Source organism: Ambystoma mexicanum, chromosome 8, assembly GCF_040938575.1.
Source record: "Ambystoma mexicanum isolate Mex_15411 chromosome 8, UKY_AmexF1_1, whole genome shotgun sequence".
NCBI lineage: Eukaryota > Metazoa > Chordata > Amphibia > Caudata > Ambystomatidae > Ambystoma > Ambystoma mexicanum.
In genome coordinates, this window is record NC_090929.1 from 470,413,315 (window position 1) to 470,432,673 (window position 19,359).

The window sequence follows — 19,359 nt, forward strand, 5'->3', positions numbered from 1 at the left end:
GGGTCTGGTGGGGCCCAATAGGGGTTAGCATTTATCAGTAGAAATAGCACTTGGTCAATATTAGTGTGACTAAAGTGGAAGATGGATGCAGGGGATTATTGTACAGTAGGCAGAGTGTAAAATGTAGTAGGAGGGAGTCTGAATAAGGTCAAGGAGAGAGTATCTAATTTTGGACATTTTTGGTGCAAAGTATTAAGCTAGGTTATTAGCTGTAAGAGTGAAGTTGATAGTCATAGATTTAGGAGGAGTGAGTTTAGGGTGCCCTTTAGCATGTGAGGATGGTTGGAGTGAGAGTCAATGAGGACTAGGTAGAATTCCCTTTTTGCTCTCTCATGACCTGACCTCCCATTTCTGCGAGCCCCTTCCCCAAAGGGATACTCGCACTGTCAGTTGCTGTAGAACTGGGAAAGATTGGAGTGGCTGAACACTTTGGATACGCATACGTTTCCACTTCTGATATATGCAGTTTTATTAAGCTTGGCCCTTTTTTGCACACCATCCAGTTTATGCTCAACTCCTGCAGGGTTTCAAGAACATTCTCAGATGTCCATGCAGAGGCCTTTGGCTTTATTCTTCCAAATGCAATGAAATATACTGGCCCCACTCACCTCTTAAGGCAAGGGATTTCCAAACTGTCATGCTGAGCCCCACTTGACTCAACTCCCTCGAGTAGAAATATTGGCAGGGATCACTAAAGGCTAAAACTGCTTACGTTTTCTACTAAAGCAGTTATACACATCCCTTTAAGAAGAGCCCTGACCCTTACCACTTGACTTTCTCCATGAGGGATGGGGCAGTCCACACAGTTTGAAGACCACCGTAGCGAAGAGGAGAGTCCATGTGCCCAACTCCAAAATGGCAATTGGCAATTTAGGGTTGGGAGGAACTTAATTTGATGTGAAGCACGTTGCTGACATCCTGGAATACAGGACTGAATTAGATTGATGGGTATCATTGGGATCTGTTGCACCAAGTTTTGTAGAACAGTGCGAGGAAGTCAGGACAGCTTACACAACTGCCAGGAGTGCTTCAAGGTCTGGAAGTCTAGGCCCAATGCTAAAGAGGTGACCGCTAGATTACTATGCTCTCCTATGGAAATTGAATGATCCCATATGTATAAGTTAAGAATGTCTTATTTGTTTTATTGCATATATGTTGAGCATCATTTTATAAAAAATCTAATTATGCAGCAGAACAGGCTTATTTTAAAGTTTAATTCACTGGTTCCTACCTTTTGCTAGGTTGAGCACTTTATCCTGACCATACAGGAGCCATACAGAAAGTGCCCACTAGCCAGCACAAGCTGCAAGCAGGCGGTCTAAGGATCTAGCACTGCACACCTAGAAGTAGATCAGAATTCCTGTGCCCTTGGACTGCAGAGATTTAGCATTTAGCGATTTCAAAATAAGAGAGGGCACACTTACTCTCTTCGTCTATTTTCAAATCTTCGTTTCTCTTCACCTTCTCTGCAATCTCCTTCTCATTGAAGCCTTTGCTGGCCAGGAATTTGACTTTGTATTCATCCCAGGACACGTGGCCTTCAATGTGGAGAAAAAAGGAAAAACAAAAAAAAAACAGACATCTGAAGCATTTCCACCAACAACTAATGAATACCACATATAACTTGCCATCAGAGGGGATGTTTCTTAGAACACACCCAGCTCAAGTCTTTATTTCACAGGAAAGTCCCCCAGAGCACCCTTCTATAATCCGGGACTGATTTAACTTAGTTGGAGTCAACACTCCTCCCCCCACACCTGACCCTCCTCCCCCGGAATTACTCTTCAGAGAGGACGGTCACAATACTGCATGTTCCAAGGACAAGGCACCAGAGGACATCATGACATATTGTACTGCATAGTTCTAACCCGAACCAGACGAGTGTGCAGGTAGAGCAGAAACACAAAAAAGGATCTACAGACATGATTCACTAGTTGGTCACTCCCAGCACACTTGTTTTCACAAAGATTGCATTACATGGCTTGTAACCAAACCTGGGATATTATGTACAATCTGCAGCTAAAATCCAGAAACATTCCAGCTTTCAGGAAATAGCCTATTCAGCTAATGATGAAGGATCAAAACACTTGCTATTCATCCATTACCCTGCACCATTCACAGCACAACCTGCCTCCAAGCAATCTAGATGCTGTCACAATCTTGCAGTGCCAATTTGGAGCTCCTCTTCAACCGCACCTTACACCGGCAAGTCTGTGCATGTAGGCAAATATGCATCATGGGCGTCATTCATCCCGACACCAGACTCTGGTTGCTGCACAGCTCGGGCACGAAGAGGACCACCCTTTTGGACAAGCAGAGAGCCATGTGAAAGCCCACCAATGAGGACGACGCACCATACAAAACATCTTTTGTCATTGGCGAAGACCCATGCCTGCATCCTCCCCTAGCTCTCAACAAGCAGACTTTGCTCCACCATATAGCTTTTTGTATTCTTAGCGGGACAACTCAAATTAGTTGCTTAGGGACACGTTCATGGAAGTAAGTTCGGTACGGGGGGGGACACAGGGCAGAGAACTGTACTAGTAATGCACAAATCAAATCCGCACCTTCACTTGAATGTTCAAGGCCACCCAAAGAAAAGGATCCATCTCAGAGACCCAACACAAGTCTGGTGTAGCATTCTGAACCTAGGCCTTTGTCTAGGCTTTGCTACCTATTGCAGGCCCTCCAAGCTCTAGGAAGCAAATGTAGAGTAGCATGCTAGTGCGAAGTAAAACAAGAATAAATTGTTCCATATTGTGGAAGCCACTGTTCCTTTCTCAGGAGTAGGCATACATTATTTGCCAAGTTGCTCTAATTTCAGGGTTCCGAGACACTTTACAATAAGCAGAACAAAGGTCCTCCAGATGAGAGGGAAGAGCAATTTGTCTCTGTGTGGCATTAAGCATCTGGTATGCCATGCCAAATTCCTGGATTTGCTAAGCAATTGATCTCAAATGCATCTTTGCCCAAACGTTTAACACATTCCCTTTGATTGTATGGGGTGGATACCGCCACACTTCGTGTGGCACTGGACTTCCGTCTCCTTCCTCACTGCAACTAGATCAAACTCCATTCTACCCTTCTGTTTTTATCCTAATTTTTGCCTATCCAATTTGGATTTTGTCCAAATCCTTATTGCATTTGTCGGCTCCTTTTAATTTGTTTTTCCCTTACTTCTTTGGATATAAAGCAGGTTTGGTACAGTAGCCTGCAATGCTGTTTTATGTCAGATTACAGTACGTCATTTCACATTGGGATAGGATGCTTTGTCTTGGGGTCTGAACTCTGTAGTTTTTGCACACAAGGGAACTGACGCCTAGCTTATGCCCCACAGAAGACTGGACAGGGACAACCTATTTACTGTCAGAGTCAGTCATGGGGTATTGCCTAACAAATCTGAGTACACGGTTATTCACCCCTCTGTGTCAGCAATTGGCCAATCTAGCAACTTATTAATACGTGGCATGTAATCCATCTGGATGCATCCACAAGGCTGACAATGCATGCCATATTTAAAGGTGTACAGGATGTAATCACAGCAGCTTCACCCCCGCCCCCGATGTATAAATCTATCCTGAGCAGCACCAACTCCTATCGAAAACAGCACCTAACCTCTGAGATGGCCATCAAACAGGTATGGAAATGGTGAACACTGCTTTACAAATACCTCTAACATATCTGTTCAAAACTGCAATTTCTAAAACAGACAACCTTTATTGTAGTTCTTTTGGCATGGCATATCGGAAACCGTCTAGAATGTGGATTTGCTTTAAAAGGCTGCTAGAGTTGGGCAAGTGTCCATCTCATGTAAGAAAGACCTATTCTAACCAAGGCCAGAATTCCTCCAGATTTAATAACTGGGTATAGTGTTGGATGGTACTAAGGAATTCCATCATGGTTTGCTAGCAGAAGCTCTTAAAAGGACAAGCTCATTTGTGTTCCTTACCAAAATGCTTTCTCCGCATTAATCATGTCTGGAATCTATGACTGTTGGTGCGCCCAGTGAGGCCACACTATAGCCAAAGGAGTATACCAGCTTCTGCCTAAAACCTATTCTGACACAGACTAGCCATCGAGGTTAGTGGAGGTAGTAGGAGCCATGGTGCTTACACAGCCCGACAACTTGGCACCACTGCTACAAAGCTTGGAGCCTCTGTCAAATCACCTGTTCTACTATCCTCTACTTTTTGAAAGCTGCATATTTGTGCTGTTCCTGGCAATTACAAATAAGATGTGTTCACTACCTCGGACAATTGTCAAATAGCCCATGGCATGTCAAAGATGGTCAAGACCAAGAACAACAATTGCCAATCTGATCTGGCTCTGGGTAGGCTTGCAATGGGAATCAAGAAGAGCTCAGCAGGAAGGTAACCTTATAGCCAGGGAATGTGGTAGGAATGCTTTTGTACCATCACGGTCTGGATCCACGGCCTGGAAGTGGATCTTATTCTCCTGCACCGCCTCCTGAAAATGTTCCTCTGTCTTCTGCATGATCCAGCGCTGCATCTCCTTGGCACTTATTTTCTTGTCTCGATTCACATCGACCCTAAAAACAGATTACCAGGAGGAATTAATATATTTTATTCCACATGGAAAAAGCATTTCCTGAAAGATACTAGAACACATTATGATCAATAACAAGGTCAGTGACAATGAAAGATGGAATATTAAAAGCATGCAGGAAACCTTTAATCATGTACAAAATATTAGCAACTGAATCAATTGCCTCAGTATGTTTACCACCATGAAAACATTTGACCAATTCTCCAGTGTCACAGTAAAAAAAAAAAAAGTACTGATCCCGAAATCACTAATTGAATGCCCGCAAGGAGCAGCTACTTAAGAGGTGAGGGCATCTGCAACTGCACCACTTGAAACCTATTAATGGCCCTACAGAGACCTAACTCTAGAGGAGGCTATGCCTTAACCTAAGGTGGTTTGGAATGGGCAGAAGAGAAAGCAGCGGCCATTAAAAAATGGTGAGAAAACTACTACAACTTCAAAATCGTATCTGGAGCACTGACAAGTCCCTTATGCCAGTCCCGCACTTGTACATGGGATTGGTTGGGGTATAACATCTCTGGTCAGCAGGAAACTACTGTGAGGGCCCAAAACTCTAAGCCACCCGAGGACGAAAATCCACTAGCTAGTTCCAAATGTAAGGTCCTGTATGCAAGGAAGGTCCTGTATGCAAGGAAGGTCCTGTATGCAAGGAAGGTCCTGTATGCAAGGAAGGTCCTGTATGCAAGGAAGGTCCTGTATGCAAGGAAGGTCCACCAAGCGCAACCAATCGTCACAAGACACACACGAAGACACACGCACACGAAGAGACACACACAGCACTGTCCCAAATGCCAGCAAGGACACTCTTGCAGACATGATTTCTGAGGACCACAAACATGTGCCAAGGTCTTTGCACCATGCCAATGCCATGGATCATGGGGGATGCCAGCACAGATCACTTTCTGCCAGTCACAAATCCAAACAAGAGCCAAAAAGAAGCAGAGTGGGACCCCTTACACCGCAAGGTCTCCTACATTTTGTAGGACCCTTCGAGACTTAAAAGCATCCTCCGAAGAGAGGACTTTGTACTCGGTGGTTGACCTCAAATTTTAAGATGCAGACAGTTGTTAGAACGAACTCCAGATCAAATAAATGAACCGGTCAAAGCAGGTCATTCTTCATCTGGGCCGCAAGGATGTGGTTATGAAAAAATGTGATTGGCCAAGGTGGGTGGCACATGCAGTCTAGAGCCCATTTTGCTACTCACTACCAAGAGGTAACTGGGCTTTTGAAAAGAGGGCTTCAGTATCCATGGGAACTGCAGCGTTTCTGGCATAGGGCATAGTAGATTTGATTACTTGCTACCCCTAGCGACAAAGAGGCACTTATCTGTTGCATGCAGATCAAGGTAGGAACAGAAATAGTCAATGCCTCCCAATCTCCTCTATATCCTAGAAAGTTAGATATGCCTTTAGCAGTGCAGTGTAAGAAAAAAATATATAACTGCTTGTATTAATGTACTGCTGGCACCAATCTGTAGTCCACATATTACGTATTTGCAAATACTTCATATATGCATGAATATTTCTGATTAACCAATTTAAAATCTGCTTTTTAAACCCCAATATGAACTGTACACATACCAGTTTTAACAATTCTGGTCCCTTCCCTACTGCAGAATTCCAAATTCCAATGTTTAGGTCCAATTTCTGCATTTTTTCTGGGGTTTATTTTGGTTCCTCTTCACTGATTCAGAACGTCGCTCCACCCAGTACACAATACAGGAATTCTGAAGGAGTGGGGGAGCTCAAACTATAATCCAGGTGAATTTAAACAGGATACTTTGTGATGTATCGGATGCTGTCCATTATGGGGCAGATCTTGTTGTGGTTGCCAAATGAATTATTTGTATAGCGCCTATACACAATGTGTTTCAAAGTGCTTAATGCCGTTCTGTGTTGTTGTACCTGGCCATCCAGCATCTTTCAAGTAATATAATCTTGCTGATTTCTTGTGAACCTGTTCTTCTAGGCTGCTCTTTATACCGCTGATGGGAAAAGGTCAGATCGTAAATGTTAAAGATTATTCTTCCTCAAGGTTGTAACTGTAGCTTGCCATGCGTCCGCTCAGATACTCGCTGTCTGGTCGCTTCTCAGTTCGTTGAAGAACATTTTGCTTCTGCAGATGTGGTGAAAATCGTGCAATATTTCTTGCGCTGTTTTTCCCCAAGAAATTGTCAGCAACTCTTGCAGAGGGAACAGTGAACAACAATCTCTGACCAACCAGCTCCATGTAGAGTTATACCCAAGATTGTGAATGAGGCTTAGGAACCTTCCCTCCTTAAACCACGTCATCGATGGCCCACAACAGAGCGTTGGTGATGGGGTAAAGGTCAGAGATCAGGCCAATGGGAGACACTGCAGAAGGAGTAGGGGGCGGGGGGCGAGAGGGGAGCTGTGGAGTACTGGAAAAGTACACAGGTCGGTAACTGCAGAAACAGGCAGGAGAGATGTCAGAGTGCTTGGAGAAAGCGGCAGGTAGATTATGCTGGAGCTGGACCCAGGAGGAGGGCTGCAACAGAAAATGAAGCTGCTTGTTTGAGTGGTTCAGAAACCAGGAGGTAGTTTAAAATGTCAGCAGAGACTGCGGCACGAGAAGTGATACGCGATGGAGAAACTGCTACGAGAGTGGTGAGAGGGAGAGAACATAGCTGGAAAAAAGAGCGATGTGCTGAAGACAAAACCATTGACGTTGGAAATGCACAGGAAAAATCAGAGAAAAGCAGAAAAAGCACATTGGTTGGAAGACGAGTACATAAATTGAACAATGTAGTGAAAGCGCTAAGGAGTCCAGTAAAGAGAGTGAGCAATCCCTGATGCTGCATTCTGGGAATCTTAATGCAAGTAACAGTTCCCAGAACAAAACTGAGAATGTGTCCCGTCATCACATTTTTGGAAATTGAGAAAGGAAATTCTCAAGAACAAAAAGACCATGACAAGAAATGCCACTAGGACCATTTAAAAATAAAAAAGCATGAATAGAATCTGAACAAGCTTTTTTGCAATCTCCTTTCAACTGTTTCCCACACGCTGTTGGGGTAAGAGCACTGTCTCCAAGAGGAGAAAGTCCAAAGTTGGATCCGCTCTACTGCATCAATCCGCAGAAATATGGCACAGGGTACTGTGAAGGCATCATGAAGCAAGACACAGACAGATTCACTTTTCTTAACAAAAAATACTTTATTGTGTATGTCGGGATGAGTAAGGCCCGACTGTCCTTAGTTTCTTTAGGTAGGGAGATACCACCTTAGTATGGGGCAAGTCGGTCAGTAAGTTCAAGTCAGTAAGTTCAACTTAAAAGACTGTCCAAAACCTATACTTGCCCTCACAACCAGAAATATACAATGTGTAGGGATGTCGGCACTAAAAGAAAAAAAGTGTTCAAAATAAAGTTCTGAGCTTCTTCCAGCTCCAGCTTGTTTCAACTTCCCCAAGTTCAAAATAGTTCCACAAAAAGGCTTTGGGTTCCACTCCCCAAGTATAACAGTTCCAGGATATCCCAGGGTTCCCTTCCCCAAGTTCAACACAATTCAAGGATCTAGACTTTCAGCAATACATCTTGCTTCACTTTATAATCCTCTAGGCTCCATAACAATTAGCACAGATGCTTTCTTCCACTTCAGCATTTATACCACGCAGCCTTCATCTTTTGGCTTCTCTTGGCTCTTTCCCCAAGTCAGGCTACTCAGTCTATGCGCAGTTGTCAGACCACACGGTGCACCCACTACAGGTCACTCAACCGATAAGCCTTGGGCACTTTCTGATGCTCTTGGTTTTTCTTGACCAACACATGTTTTACACTTTGTGTCAGTACTTAAAATCGGTTGCATTTCCCAAAATACTTAGCAACTGGTTCATGCTTTAATTTTCTTTCATTCGGGTTCCAAACCCCATTCTTATCTTTGTTCGCTCACTAACATTACATTTTCAAGTCCCGCCCCTGGAGCTCCCTGGTAAAAGTGTTCACTGTCTCGCACTCACCAGGACTTGTCGGCTCCTCCAGGCGTCTGCCTTCTGTTCCCAGTCTTCCTCATCGCTCCCAGGTACATGTCAGGAGCTCCAGCGAGCAGCACTTGCTCTCAGGGAAACCTTCTCTCAGCTTCCTGCAGCAGTTGGTAGGTTTCAGTGCTCCCCAGCTCTAGCTGGGAACACGCGGCTCAGGTAATTGCTGGGTCTCTGGTCCTCTCACAGACTGCTCGGGTCGCTGCACCTTTATCACCACCTGGCAACAAAACACAGCGTCTCTGTCGGTCCAGCTCCTCACCACATTCTCTCCAGGCAGGTTCCCCCTTCTCCACTGCTGGGCCCTCCTTTTAAGTACCTGTTGCCTTTCAATGGGTTGCAGGTGTGAGTACTTTGCCTGACCACAACTAACAATTAACTAGACATACCTGACGTGCGCGTGTGTGCCCTATTTATTTATTTATTTTATTTATTTACATTTATAAAGCGCTCACACAGCCCGCAGGCATCGAGGCGCTGTTACAGGAATTGTTTGTTTTTCTTAGTTGCGTAATTGTGTTTTTTTTTTGTCTTAGTTACGTATTTATAACGCGCTTAAACACCCGGAGGTTTCTAAGCGCGGACCCGGGGATCGAACCTGTTGCTGCTTCGTGTCGTCTTGCTTCCAAGACGCGCACGCTGCCGCTGAGCTATCCTCCCGGGACATGAAGGTAGGACTCATGGTCATACAGAACGACATCCTATCTCCACTCACAGAGGTCCCTCCACCCAGCTGATCCTCCCTCGTATATACACCCCCAGGGGTGGAATCAAAAAGAGATGGCCTTTCCCTGGCCACCTGAGAAGAAGATCCAAGGAGGGTAGACAGGAGGATGCCCTCCGGTTCCTCACAGTACATAAAGCTTCAGAAGCCAGTTAGAGTAACTGAGCAGAGAAAACAACAGCGATTCAGTGACTGACATAAGGGATGGAGGGAGAAGCATTCAACTTGATGCCTTCCATTAACCAGAGCACAGTTTCAATTACATCAGCACAAGACCAAAAATGCAAGGTTTTCCACTCTTAGATTCAGATTCCTAAAATGACCCCTAAAAGGTTAGTTCCTAGGGAGTAGAGTGGCCAATCGTCATCGATTTACAGGGCAATCAATGCTTCCAGGAAAATTGCCCCAAAACAGATTTATTGGACATTTGTATGGCGCCTATACACAGGTGTCGCCAGGCACCACAAAACAAGATGTTATACTGAAGAACAGAAGAAGTTATACTGGCCTTGTGACAATTCTAGCGTGCAAGTGCATGACAAGGTGGTAAGTGCAACAGGGAAGGTGTGGAGAGACAAGTGCTGGAGTGGGGTACCACACGTGCTGCGTGGGCCAAGGCGGCAAGTGCTAGGGGAAGCAAGTGGAAGGGAGGATGAGTGCGGTGGACAGGGAGGACCAAGTTGGGCTAGTCCGGGAAAGGGTGCTGGGCAGACTGGTAGTTGTGGTCTGGCCCCTGTATGATTCTGAAGGGACCAGGCCCCAGTCGCAGATGGAGAGTTAGCACGGGGGGGATGGGAGGGGGAGGAAGGGAAGAGGAGAAAAGGAAAGTTTTGAGAAGTTTCCAGAACTTGAGAAGACCCGGCTCAAGTGTGAGAGGTGGGGTTCAGGGGGGCGGAGGGAGGCAGTTCCAGAGGGAGAAGCCAGTAGAGTAAAGTGATATACCTCCCACTCTCTGCTTGGAGAAACCTTTGATCTGCAGAGAGTTGGAGCCAGTAGACCAAAGGACTCTGGACAAGAGGTATTTAGGGAGGAAAAGCTGGATGTAACAAGGTCCTAGGCCCCAAAGAGCCTTTTGGATGATGCAAAGGGTCTTTAATTTGATCCTTGCAGTCACCAGGAGCCAGTGGAGATATTCTATGGCTGGAGAGATGTGGTCTATGGGCTTGAGGCCAAGGATAAGGATAAGTCTTGCAGTCCTATTTTGGATTAGCTGAAGGGGGCGAAAGAGGCCAGGGCTCTGGAGACAGGCGACTTAAGGAAGAATGCCCCAGAGGAGGTGCAACTGAAAACTGGACTTCTTGGCACTGTCCATGATGTGTGGAGAGAAAGGAGTTAAAGATGATCCCAAGGTTTTTTATCTCACAAGTGGGAGAGGACCCAGGGAGTCGGACCAGAGAGTGGAACAAGGAGCAGGCGTACCAATGAAAATGATCTCTGCCTTACTGGCATTAATGCAGAGATCATTGGCAGAGGGGCCAGGTAGATGTTGAAGAACCGTGGTGATACGATAGAGCCCTGAGGGACGCCACAGGTAGGTAGTGTGGTGGAGGAGAGAAAATTACCCATTTGCACCGTTCGAAAGGAAGGAGGCGAACGGCGCCAGTGCTCTGTCCGTGATGCCTAGAGTATCATGGAGACGGTTTATGAGGATGGAGTGGTTGACTGTCAAAAGCAGAAGAAATATTGAGGAGGATCGGGACAGAGGGAGTGCTTGAGTCCAAGTTAGAGATTAGGTATTCACAGGTGTTCAGGAGAGCAGCATCCATGTCTCTGGCTGCCCTGAAACCGGGCTGATGGTCATGGAGACAGCCGGCCATGTCGGTGGGGATGGCCAGCTTCTCCATGAGTTTGCCCAAAAAAGGGGTTAATAGAGATAGGTCGATAGTTAGCCAGGCAAGAAGGGTCAGCTGGCGACTTTTTTAGGAGAGGGTGCACAGAGTGCTTGAGGGGTTTGAGGGAAGGAGCCAGTGGCAAATGAGTGGTTGCAGAGGTCAGTCAAGGCTGGAGCGAAGGAGGATGTTGTCCTCGATGGTTCTATAGGAGCAGGCGAGCACCTGTTTAGAGGAGACTTTCATAGAGCCGACAACTCTAGAGATCTCATCTTTACAATAGGAGAGAAGGAGGAGAGTATGGGAGGGGAAGAGGGGGGCCAAAGGACGCAAGAAGGGGCAGGATGGAAGGGAGTGGGGGCTGCAAATGACAGAGGACATGATGTCCAGAGTTTGAGGGAAAGTGGGCGGCCAGTGAAGAGCAGAGGGACTGGGAGGGAGGAGGAGAGGAGGACACTGCTGTACGATTGGCAAGTTCCTTGCACATTTTAAGAGTTCACCTGTGGTATTGGTGGCTCCAGAGAAGCGGACTTCGACATGAGCTCTCTTCTTGGAGCAGATGCAGAGACTGTATTGCTTTTGGAGTAGGCGGCAGGCTAGTTTGTCAGAGGATGAGCTAGATGCCTGCCCCATCCACTCTGCACTTGCGTCTCAAAGCAGCTAGGTCAGAGTCATACCAAGAGTTGCATTTGGAGACAGGTTTCATGCGGATCCTCATGACAGGGGCAAGGATGTCCAAGCTGTTAGAGATAGAGAGATGGAGGGTAGCTAAAACAGAGTCAAAAGCAGCGACTGACACGCTTCATCAGTCGAATGACAAAGGAGGAGACCGGCAGTCCGGGCAGAGGCATCCAGGGACAGGGGAGGTGAAGGTGGGAAGCGAGGAGAGTGTGGTCAGACCAGAAGAGATGGGTAGTGAGAGGGTTGGAAAGAGGAATGTCCGTTGAGATGAGAGCATCCAAGGTGTGTACAGCAGAGTGGGTTGGGCCAGAGGGAAGGATAGTGAGGGAAAGAGGTAGCAGAAAAGAATGGTAGCCACATCAAGAGAGTTGAGATGGAAGTCTAAGTCCCCAAGGAAGATAAGTTTGGGGGAGGAGGCAAGAAGAGAGGAAGACAGGTCAGCCCATTCTGAGAGGAAGCGGGAGGTCGGTCCAGGGGATGGGGGGGAAGGGGGTCTGTAGATGGTAGCGAGGGTAAGAGAAAAATTAGGAGACAGCCTACAGACTAGGCTTTCAAAGGAAGAGTAGGTTTGAGTGGGGATGATCGAGGCAGGAAGCCACTCAGGGAAGATCAAAGCAACTCCACCACCAGACCAAGAGGGCCTGGGATTGGACAGGATCGTGTAGCCCTCAGGGAGAAGTGTGTCAAAAGCAGCAACACTACTGGCCTTGAACCACGTCTCAGTGAGAGCAAGGACGTCAAGGAGGTGACAGATGTCAGGAGTGTTTGTAGCATAGCAAGAATTGAGGGTAGCTAAGTGAAGCTGGTTGCCCCCATAAAAACATTTGAACGTGACACATGGGTGCGGTGCCACTATTGGGGGGAGAGGAGATGGTGAATGAGGGAAGGAGGGGTGGAAGGAGAAGGAGAGAAGTTGAAAAGAGAAAGAAGACGCCTGTCGAGAAGGCAAAGGTTGGGCTGAGATCCCTAGGCCATGATAGTGCCATTATGAAAGACATTAATGGTGCATTTGGAAGACGCGAAGTGAGCCAAGAGCACTTCCCAGTGCCACCAGTAATGGGTGAGGAGGAGAAAGGGGAGAGGACAGAGACCATATTGGGGGGGTCCACAGGCAAGAACACCTAAATTAGAGTTTAGCCAGAAAGCATTGGGGGGATAAAGAAAACAATTATCAATTCAACACTAATCTCTGACTGGGGGGAACTATTGCAATGGTGTAATTTTACCAAGACTCAAGTGTTGTGGACGAATTATGTTGAATAATTAAGGATTGCTGGAAAGACACTAGTTAAGACAATTGATAATCTATGAAGGGTGGTTATTTGCCAATGTGTGGCTCATATGACCTATTCAATGCAGGAACAAACAGGGAATAGGGAGCAGATGCTGGAATCAAAAGCTTCACAGAAGGGATACTACCTGTTCGAAATGGATATGTGCTGAAACTGGATATTAACTGGAGAACTGGGCCCTATCCAAGAGGAGATTACCTGTAACAGAGTTGCTTACCAAAAGGGGGAAGAGGCTGAGGGGGCGTTCTTTTGAAAACTCATGGAGGGCCCAATCTGAATCGGCAACTTAAAAGAATATTTCAAAGGGAGTATGAAAACTCCCCAAATGTAATTAGATAAAGCCCTTCAAATCATTGCCCTGCAAAATCCCTGGGGTGGGAGGAAATTGAGGAGGCTCATTCCAAATAGCATTTCCAATAAAAACATGCTTTGAATTCTCCCTCCATTAAACAAAATCAATCGAGATATAATTTCAAACCAAAAATACATTTGAACGGGGGATGGGGAGCAGAGGGGAGTTAACACTTCTGTTCAGCCTCAACACCATTTTGTAAATTAAAATCCCAATCTTCATACCCGAAGGTGTGTTCACAGATATAGGAAACATTAGGCTGTGGTTCAAATGTGCATGCACCAAAGCCTAATGTAGAAATGCTTGATAAATGTGAGGTCTGTAAAAGCCATAAATACCTAAAAAGAATTTAGGAAGGAAAAGGAGCATAGCGGGTCACTAAAGGCCCGTTATAGTAAATGTAGCCAATATAAATTCCATTCACCCCTCATTCTTGACTTTATATAGTACAGAAAACTAAGCCTGTACCAGTGGAACCTGATTTGCGAAGTGGGTCAGGTACTCATCCTTTTATTAGGAAATCATAAAATAATTTCCTATACCCGATGGGTGAACAAAGATCCTGCACATTCTAAATTGATCGTATTGTTTTTCTAACCCAAACTTGAAGAATAAGATCAAATTATGTTTAGCCTCCATTTAAATTGCATTCACATAGGCTAGAAACCTGCAACCTCACAAAATGTATACAGGGTACGACTCGATGAAATAAAGTGTACATCAATGTCATTTTTCCACGCAACATTTCTCTGGTACCAATACTTGTTTTTGATTCTAGAGAAAAAATATTCTGGATTTGCCATTTACTGGCAGACATTGATTTTGTGTAAATGTTAATTAGCTGAAGAGAACTTTAGTATACTGGCAGATAAGCAGCATTGTGGTCACAGAATTAAGTAGTGCTTAGAAGTGGAGTTGCATTATCACTAGAAATGCAAATTTACTGTACATTATGATGATTGAATGTGTACCACTTCCTAGAAAATTGCCATAGGCAGGTTAACCTCAATTGTTTGAACAAGAGGCAAATATCGGTAGCCAATGGATAGTGACAAGAGCACATTTTGCACCCTGAATTAGATAGCTGGTAGTCTATAAACCAAGAATCAGCAGAAGAAATACTGATTTGATCAGAAAGGAAAAAAGGAATTATTGATGGAGAAATTGGCTTCCAAAACTACAGCATTTGACACAAGCCCGGGTCGTCTGAATGAATCTAGTGAACTGCTAGTAGAGTGAGCAGCAGATAATTGAAATAGACCTAGCTTCAGACAAGAAAGGTATTCATATTGTTTGAGGATTTATTATGTGCATATCCTTGCAGACCTAGCAGCAGAAACTGCATGTAGGTGCGGATAATTTAACATGCTCAGGTGGCCCCCTTAACAGTTCCAGATGTAAACAGATGTGTTTTTAGCTTAGAGCGAAACATAGCGAAGGAGGTGATGTTTCTCAAATCAGCTAGAAGTAGGTTCCATAAGTGAGGGCCCTTAATGGATAAGCAGCGGTCTCCCCGGGTAGCAAACTGGGATGACGGGACATGTGACACATTTTAGTGGAGTTGATGGGACTACCGCTTAACTGCCTAGACATATCCAGAGTTATACTCATGGTTTTGCCACAGATAACCATATATGTAAGTATTTGTATTCCTTGAGCGTGAAACCAATGCCTGTAGGCATCTGAGCGCTAGCAGTAGACCGGGAAAGCAACAAGATCAGCAGCCTTAAAATGAAGTGTTGAGGACTTTTTGAAAGCACAGGTGATCTGGACATAGGGGACGACCGATACACTATTTCCTCTTCACAAACTTGATTTCCATGTGCAATACAGAGGAATATAGAGAAATTCAGGTTAGAGGGGATTGGCATATTAAGTATGTCAGGAGTGGACAGTAGATGCAATATGTACTCCTGAACAGAAAATTAGTGAAAAGAGATATGAAAATGGGTTAAGAGAACAAGAACTACAGCGTATGATCCAACAGTCTACTTCGCACATATGGTGTTACGCTCACCTGGTATCCACAGGGACGCCACCCAGCTGGGTTACTCGCTGGTATGCTTCTCAGCTTTGCCCTGATGTGGTCTGCGGGGAAGGTTCTGCCTGAAAATACAGGACTGTGTTCAAGACTGACCGACTGGGGTAAGTATCCTCCCTCCACCCCGTATGCTTTCAGTCCCTCTGGCGCCCTCTCCTCACCTTGTGGTAGAATTAGGCGTGCTCTTCGTCCTGCTTTCTTTGCTGGGGCGCCTTGTCTTTCATGGGCGAGTGCGGTCCAGTTACTTCACTGACGCCGGCCCGTTTTGATATTTGTCAGGTAGATGTTATTGCTGTTCTTTAGTTTTGTTGCTATCCTGCATGCCTTTGTTTAAAACGTCTCTTTTCTCCCTTAGGTATGCAGAGCTTCAGCACTGCGAACTGGCTTGGTTGAGCCCCGCTGGTAAATGATGGCGCATTAAGAGCGCTATGATGCGGTAAGTAAGCGCTATGCGCAGCGCTGCAAAGTCTTGCCTTTGCTAACCTGTGTTTTCCTTCCTTGTAGGTCGCAGTGTTCTTCAGCGCGAGTGGAAAGTCCGGAGTGGTGCCAGCCGAGAAGGCGACCAGCCAGGTAAGCCTTTTGAGCAGTTCGTAATTTGTAAAGGTCTCTACAGCTTTCTTTAATGTTGCCTCGATCTTCCTCTTTCAGGTCGTTCTGTCCGGGAGGCGTGCAGATTCGAGGAAGCTGTTCTCAGTAGCTGCGAGTGTTTAAAGATGAAGACTGCAGGTAAGATGCTGCTGCTAATGATGTACCTTTTGTCTCCTTGCAGGTTCTGCTTCTCCGAGGTTCGGGGGAAATAGCTGGACACGGTGAGCTGCAAAAGTAACACGAAGCATGTTCTGCAGTCAGGGTGTGGTTTATATAGCCCAGGTAAAGTAGTACCAGGGAAAGTAGTTCCAGGCCTGCCACACCCAAAACACTAGACCGCATAGCTTGGTTCTTAGGAACCAAGCTATGTGGCTGCTTCCATGTTGGCTGACAATACAATAAAGTAGTTCCCAAGCACATTGTTGTTCATGGTGTATGAGCCTGGCGCCACAGGCCTGGCCCCATGAGGGCTTTTGAAGAGGATGCCAGGCTCTAGAGGCCCGAGTCCTGACTCCACCTGGCCAATGGGTTTGCCAGAGGGGGGGGGGGGGGTTTCCCTCCACCCTCCCCGTCCCCAAGGCCCCTCCCATGGTGTTCCTTCCGTCAGGCCCAGGTTTGGTTGGGTAGTTCCGATAGAATTTCCTGATTAGACATGGCGTGTGGATATTCTCACTGGGCTCCCAGGATCTATCTTGTGGTCCAAATCCTTTCCAATCGATGAGATAATATAGCTTGGTCCTAGAGTATTTAGAGTCCAAGATATCTTCGACTTCGAATTATGGTTCTCCGTCAACAAGTATGGGCTTAGGTGGTGTCCCAATCCGTGTGCCGGGTTGCATTGGTTTCAGGAGGGACACATGGAATACCGGGTGGATGTGTAGATTAGGTGGTAATCCAGTTTCACGGCTGCTGGGTTGATAATTGCCTTAATGGTATAGGGTCCTAAGAATCTGGGATGAAAAGTCCAGGTTCCCTTGATGGGTACGAATTTAGCGGCTAACCAAACTTTGTCTCCTACTTGATAATCAGGGTCCTTTTTCCGGTGTTGGTCGGCGAATCTCTTGTTTTTCATTGGCATGAATAAGCTGTTCCTTTGCCCTTTTGAAAGCCTGAGTAATGGTTGTGTGTAGAGTCTTTACCGCTGGCATTTCCAAGCTGGCTGGAAGGTCTAGTTCAGAGGTACATGGATGTCTGCCATGAAGGTTATAGAAGGGCATTTGTCCCATGCTTGAATGCAAAGAATTGTTATATGCATATTCGGCTATCCATAGTTGGTCTTTCCAATTCCTTTGTTCGTGGTGCAGCATGCACCGTAAATATTGCTCGAGTGTCTGATTGGTTCTCTCGGTTTGGCAGTCCGTTTGGGTATGGTGACTGGTAGATAGCCGAACGTCGATCTGTGCCATTGCACAGCATTTTATCCAGAAGTTTGAAACAAACTGGCTGCCTCGATCAGAGACCAGAACCTAAGGGAAGCCATGTAGCTTAACCACGCCCTCCAGGAACACTTTTGCTAAAGTGGCTGCGTCTGGGAGGCCTTTGAGAGGAATAAAATGGGTCATCTTTGAGAATAAGTCCACAACTACAAGGATGGTGTTGAACCCTTGGCTAGGAGGTAGATCAGTGATGAGGTCAAGGGAAAGAATGTGCCATGGAACTGGAGGAATGTCCAATGGTTGTAGGCGACCAGATGGTTTTTGTTTGCGATTTATTTTGTGCGCAGACACTGCAGGACTGAATATACTGAATAATGTCCTTACGCGAGGTAGGCCACCAAAAGTTCTTTCACCTTAGGTAGGGTTTTGGCGATCCCAGGATGCCCTTTGATCAGTGAATCGTGATAGTTTGAAATAATATGCGGTTGTAATTCCTTCTTGGATACATATAGGCGATCCCTAAAAAAGGGTAGGTGGTCCTTGATGGTATATTGTTCTCCTTGAGTTTGCCATGCGAGGTAAGCATCAGGATTCATTGTCCGTTGGATTTTCTTTCGTAGTTCTGCTTGTGTTCAAGCTGTCGTGATCCCCAAGAGTTTGTCTTCAGGTTTAATAGGTACTGGGTCTGGAGTTGTATATATTATTTCATCTATGCCCATGCGAGATAAGGCATCCGCCTTTCCGTTTGACTCCTGGTCGAAATGTGATTATATAATCCTATTTGGCGAAGAAAAGGGCCTACCGTAATTGGCACGAGGACTGGGCCTTGGCTGTTTTGAAATATTGCAGGTTTCGGTGGTCTGCGATGACTGTAATGGTGTGTCTGGCCCCCAGAAGGTAGTGCCTCCAAGCTTTAAAGGCGGATTTGATAGGAGTTCCTTGTCCGTGATGGCATCATTAATCTCTGGAGGTGAGAACTTTTTCAACCAGAAGGCCACAGGATGTAGTTGGCCGGTTTTCGGGTCTCTCTGTGAAAGGACAGCCCCCATTGCGAGACTGGATGTTTCAACGACATAAGGGAGGTCTGGACGAGGATGTCGCAGGATTGGAGCGGAGGTAAACCTTTGTTTAAGTTCCTGAAAGGCTTCTTCTGCTTCTTCGGTCCAAGCAAACTTGATTGTTTTTTCGTAATAGTACTGTGACTGGGTGCACAACCTGAGAGAAGTCTGGGATGAACCGGCGGTAGACGTTCGCAAAGCCCAGCATGCTTTGTACCCCTTTCAGAGACATCGGTGAAGGCCATTTCAGAATGGCATCTACCTTGTGCACGTCCATTCTGATGCCTCCTGGAGTAAGGATAAAACCAAGCAACTCTACTTCGGTGACTTGAAAAAAGCATTTTTCAAGCTTTGCAAACAAGTGATGTTGGCAGAGCTTGGTGAGGACTGAACGAACGTGCCCGACATGATCTTGTTCCGAGGCGGAGTATACTAAGATGTCGTCTATGTACACTAGGGCGCACACATCAATTAACTCCCTTAAGATGTGATTCATTAAATATTGGAATGCCGCAGAAGCGTTGCATAACCCGAAGGGCATGACTTGATATTCAAACAATCCGTACTTAGTACGGATTGCGGTTTTCCATTCATCTCCTTTTCTGACTCGGACCAGGTGGTACGCTCCTCAAAGGTCCAATTTGGTATAAACCTCGGCATCTTTAACTTGGTCTAGCATCTCGAGGATAAGTGGCAAGGGGTAATGGTTCTTCACGGTGATCTGGTTCAATGCGCGGTAGTCAATACAGGTTCTCAAGTCTCCTTCCTTTTTCGGTAGGAAGAACAAAGGAAAGGCTGCGGGGGACTTCGAAGGACGGATAAATCCATTTGCAAGGTACTGGTCTAAATAG

General features: G+C 45.9%; 1 protein-coding gene across 3 annotated transcripts in view; it reads right to left on the reverse strand.

Moving 5' to 3' along the window:
* The window catches only part of SDF4 (stromal cell derived factor 4), a 365,664-nt gene that overhangs the window by 206,072 nt on the left and 140,233 nt on the right, over positions 1 to 19,359 (reverse strand). For all 3 annotated transcript variants that reach the window (XM_069610090.1, XM_069610089.1, XM_069610091.1), the window contains 2 exons: positions 4,413 to 4,549; positions 1,425 to 1,538 (listed from right to left, as the gene is read on the reverse strand). In XM_069610090.1, coding sequence (XP_069466191.1) covers positions 1,425 to 1,538; positions 4,413 to 4,549 — 251 coding nt within the window. The remainder of the gene's footprint in view (positions 1 to 1,424; positions 1,539 to 4,412; positions 4,550 to 19,359) is intronic.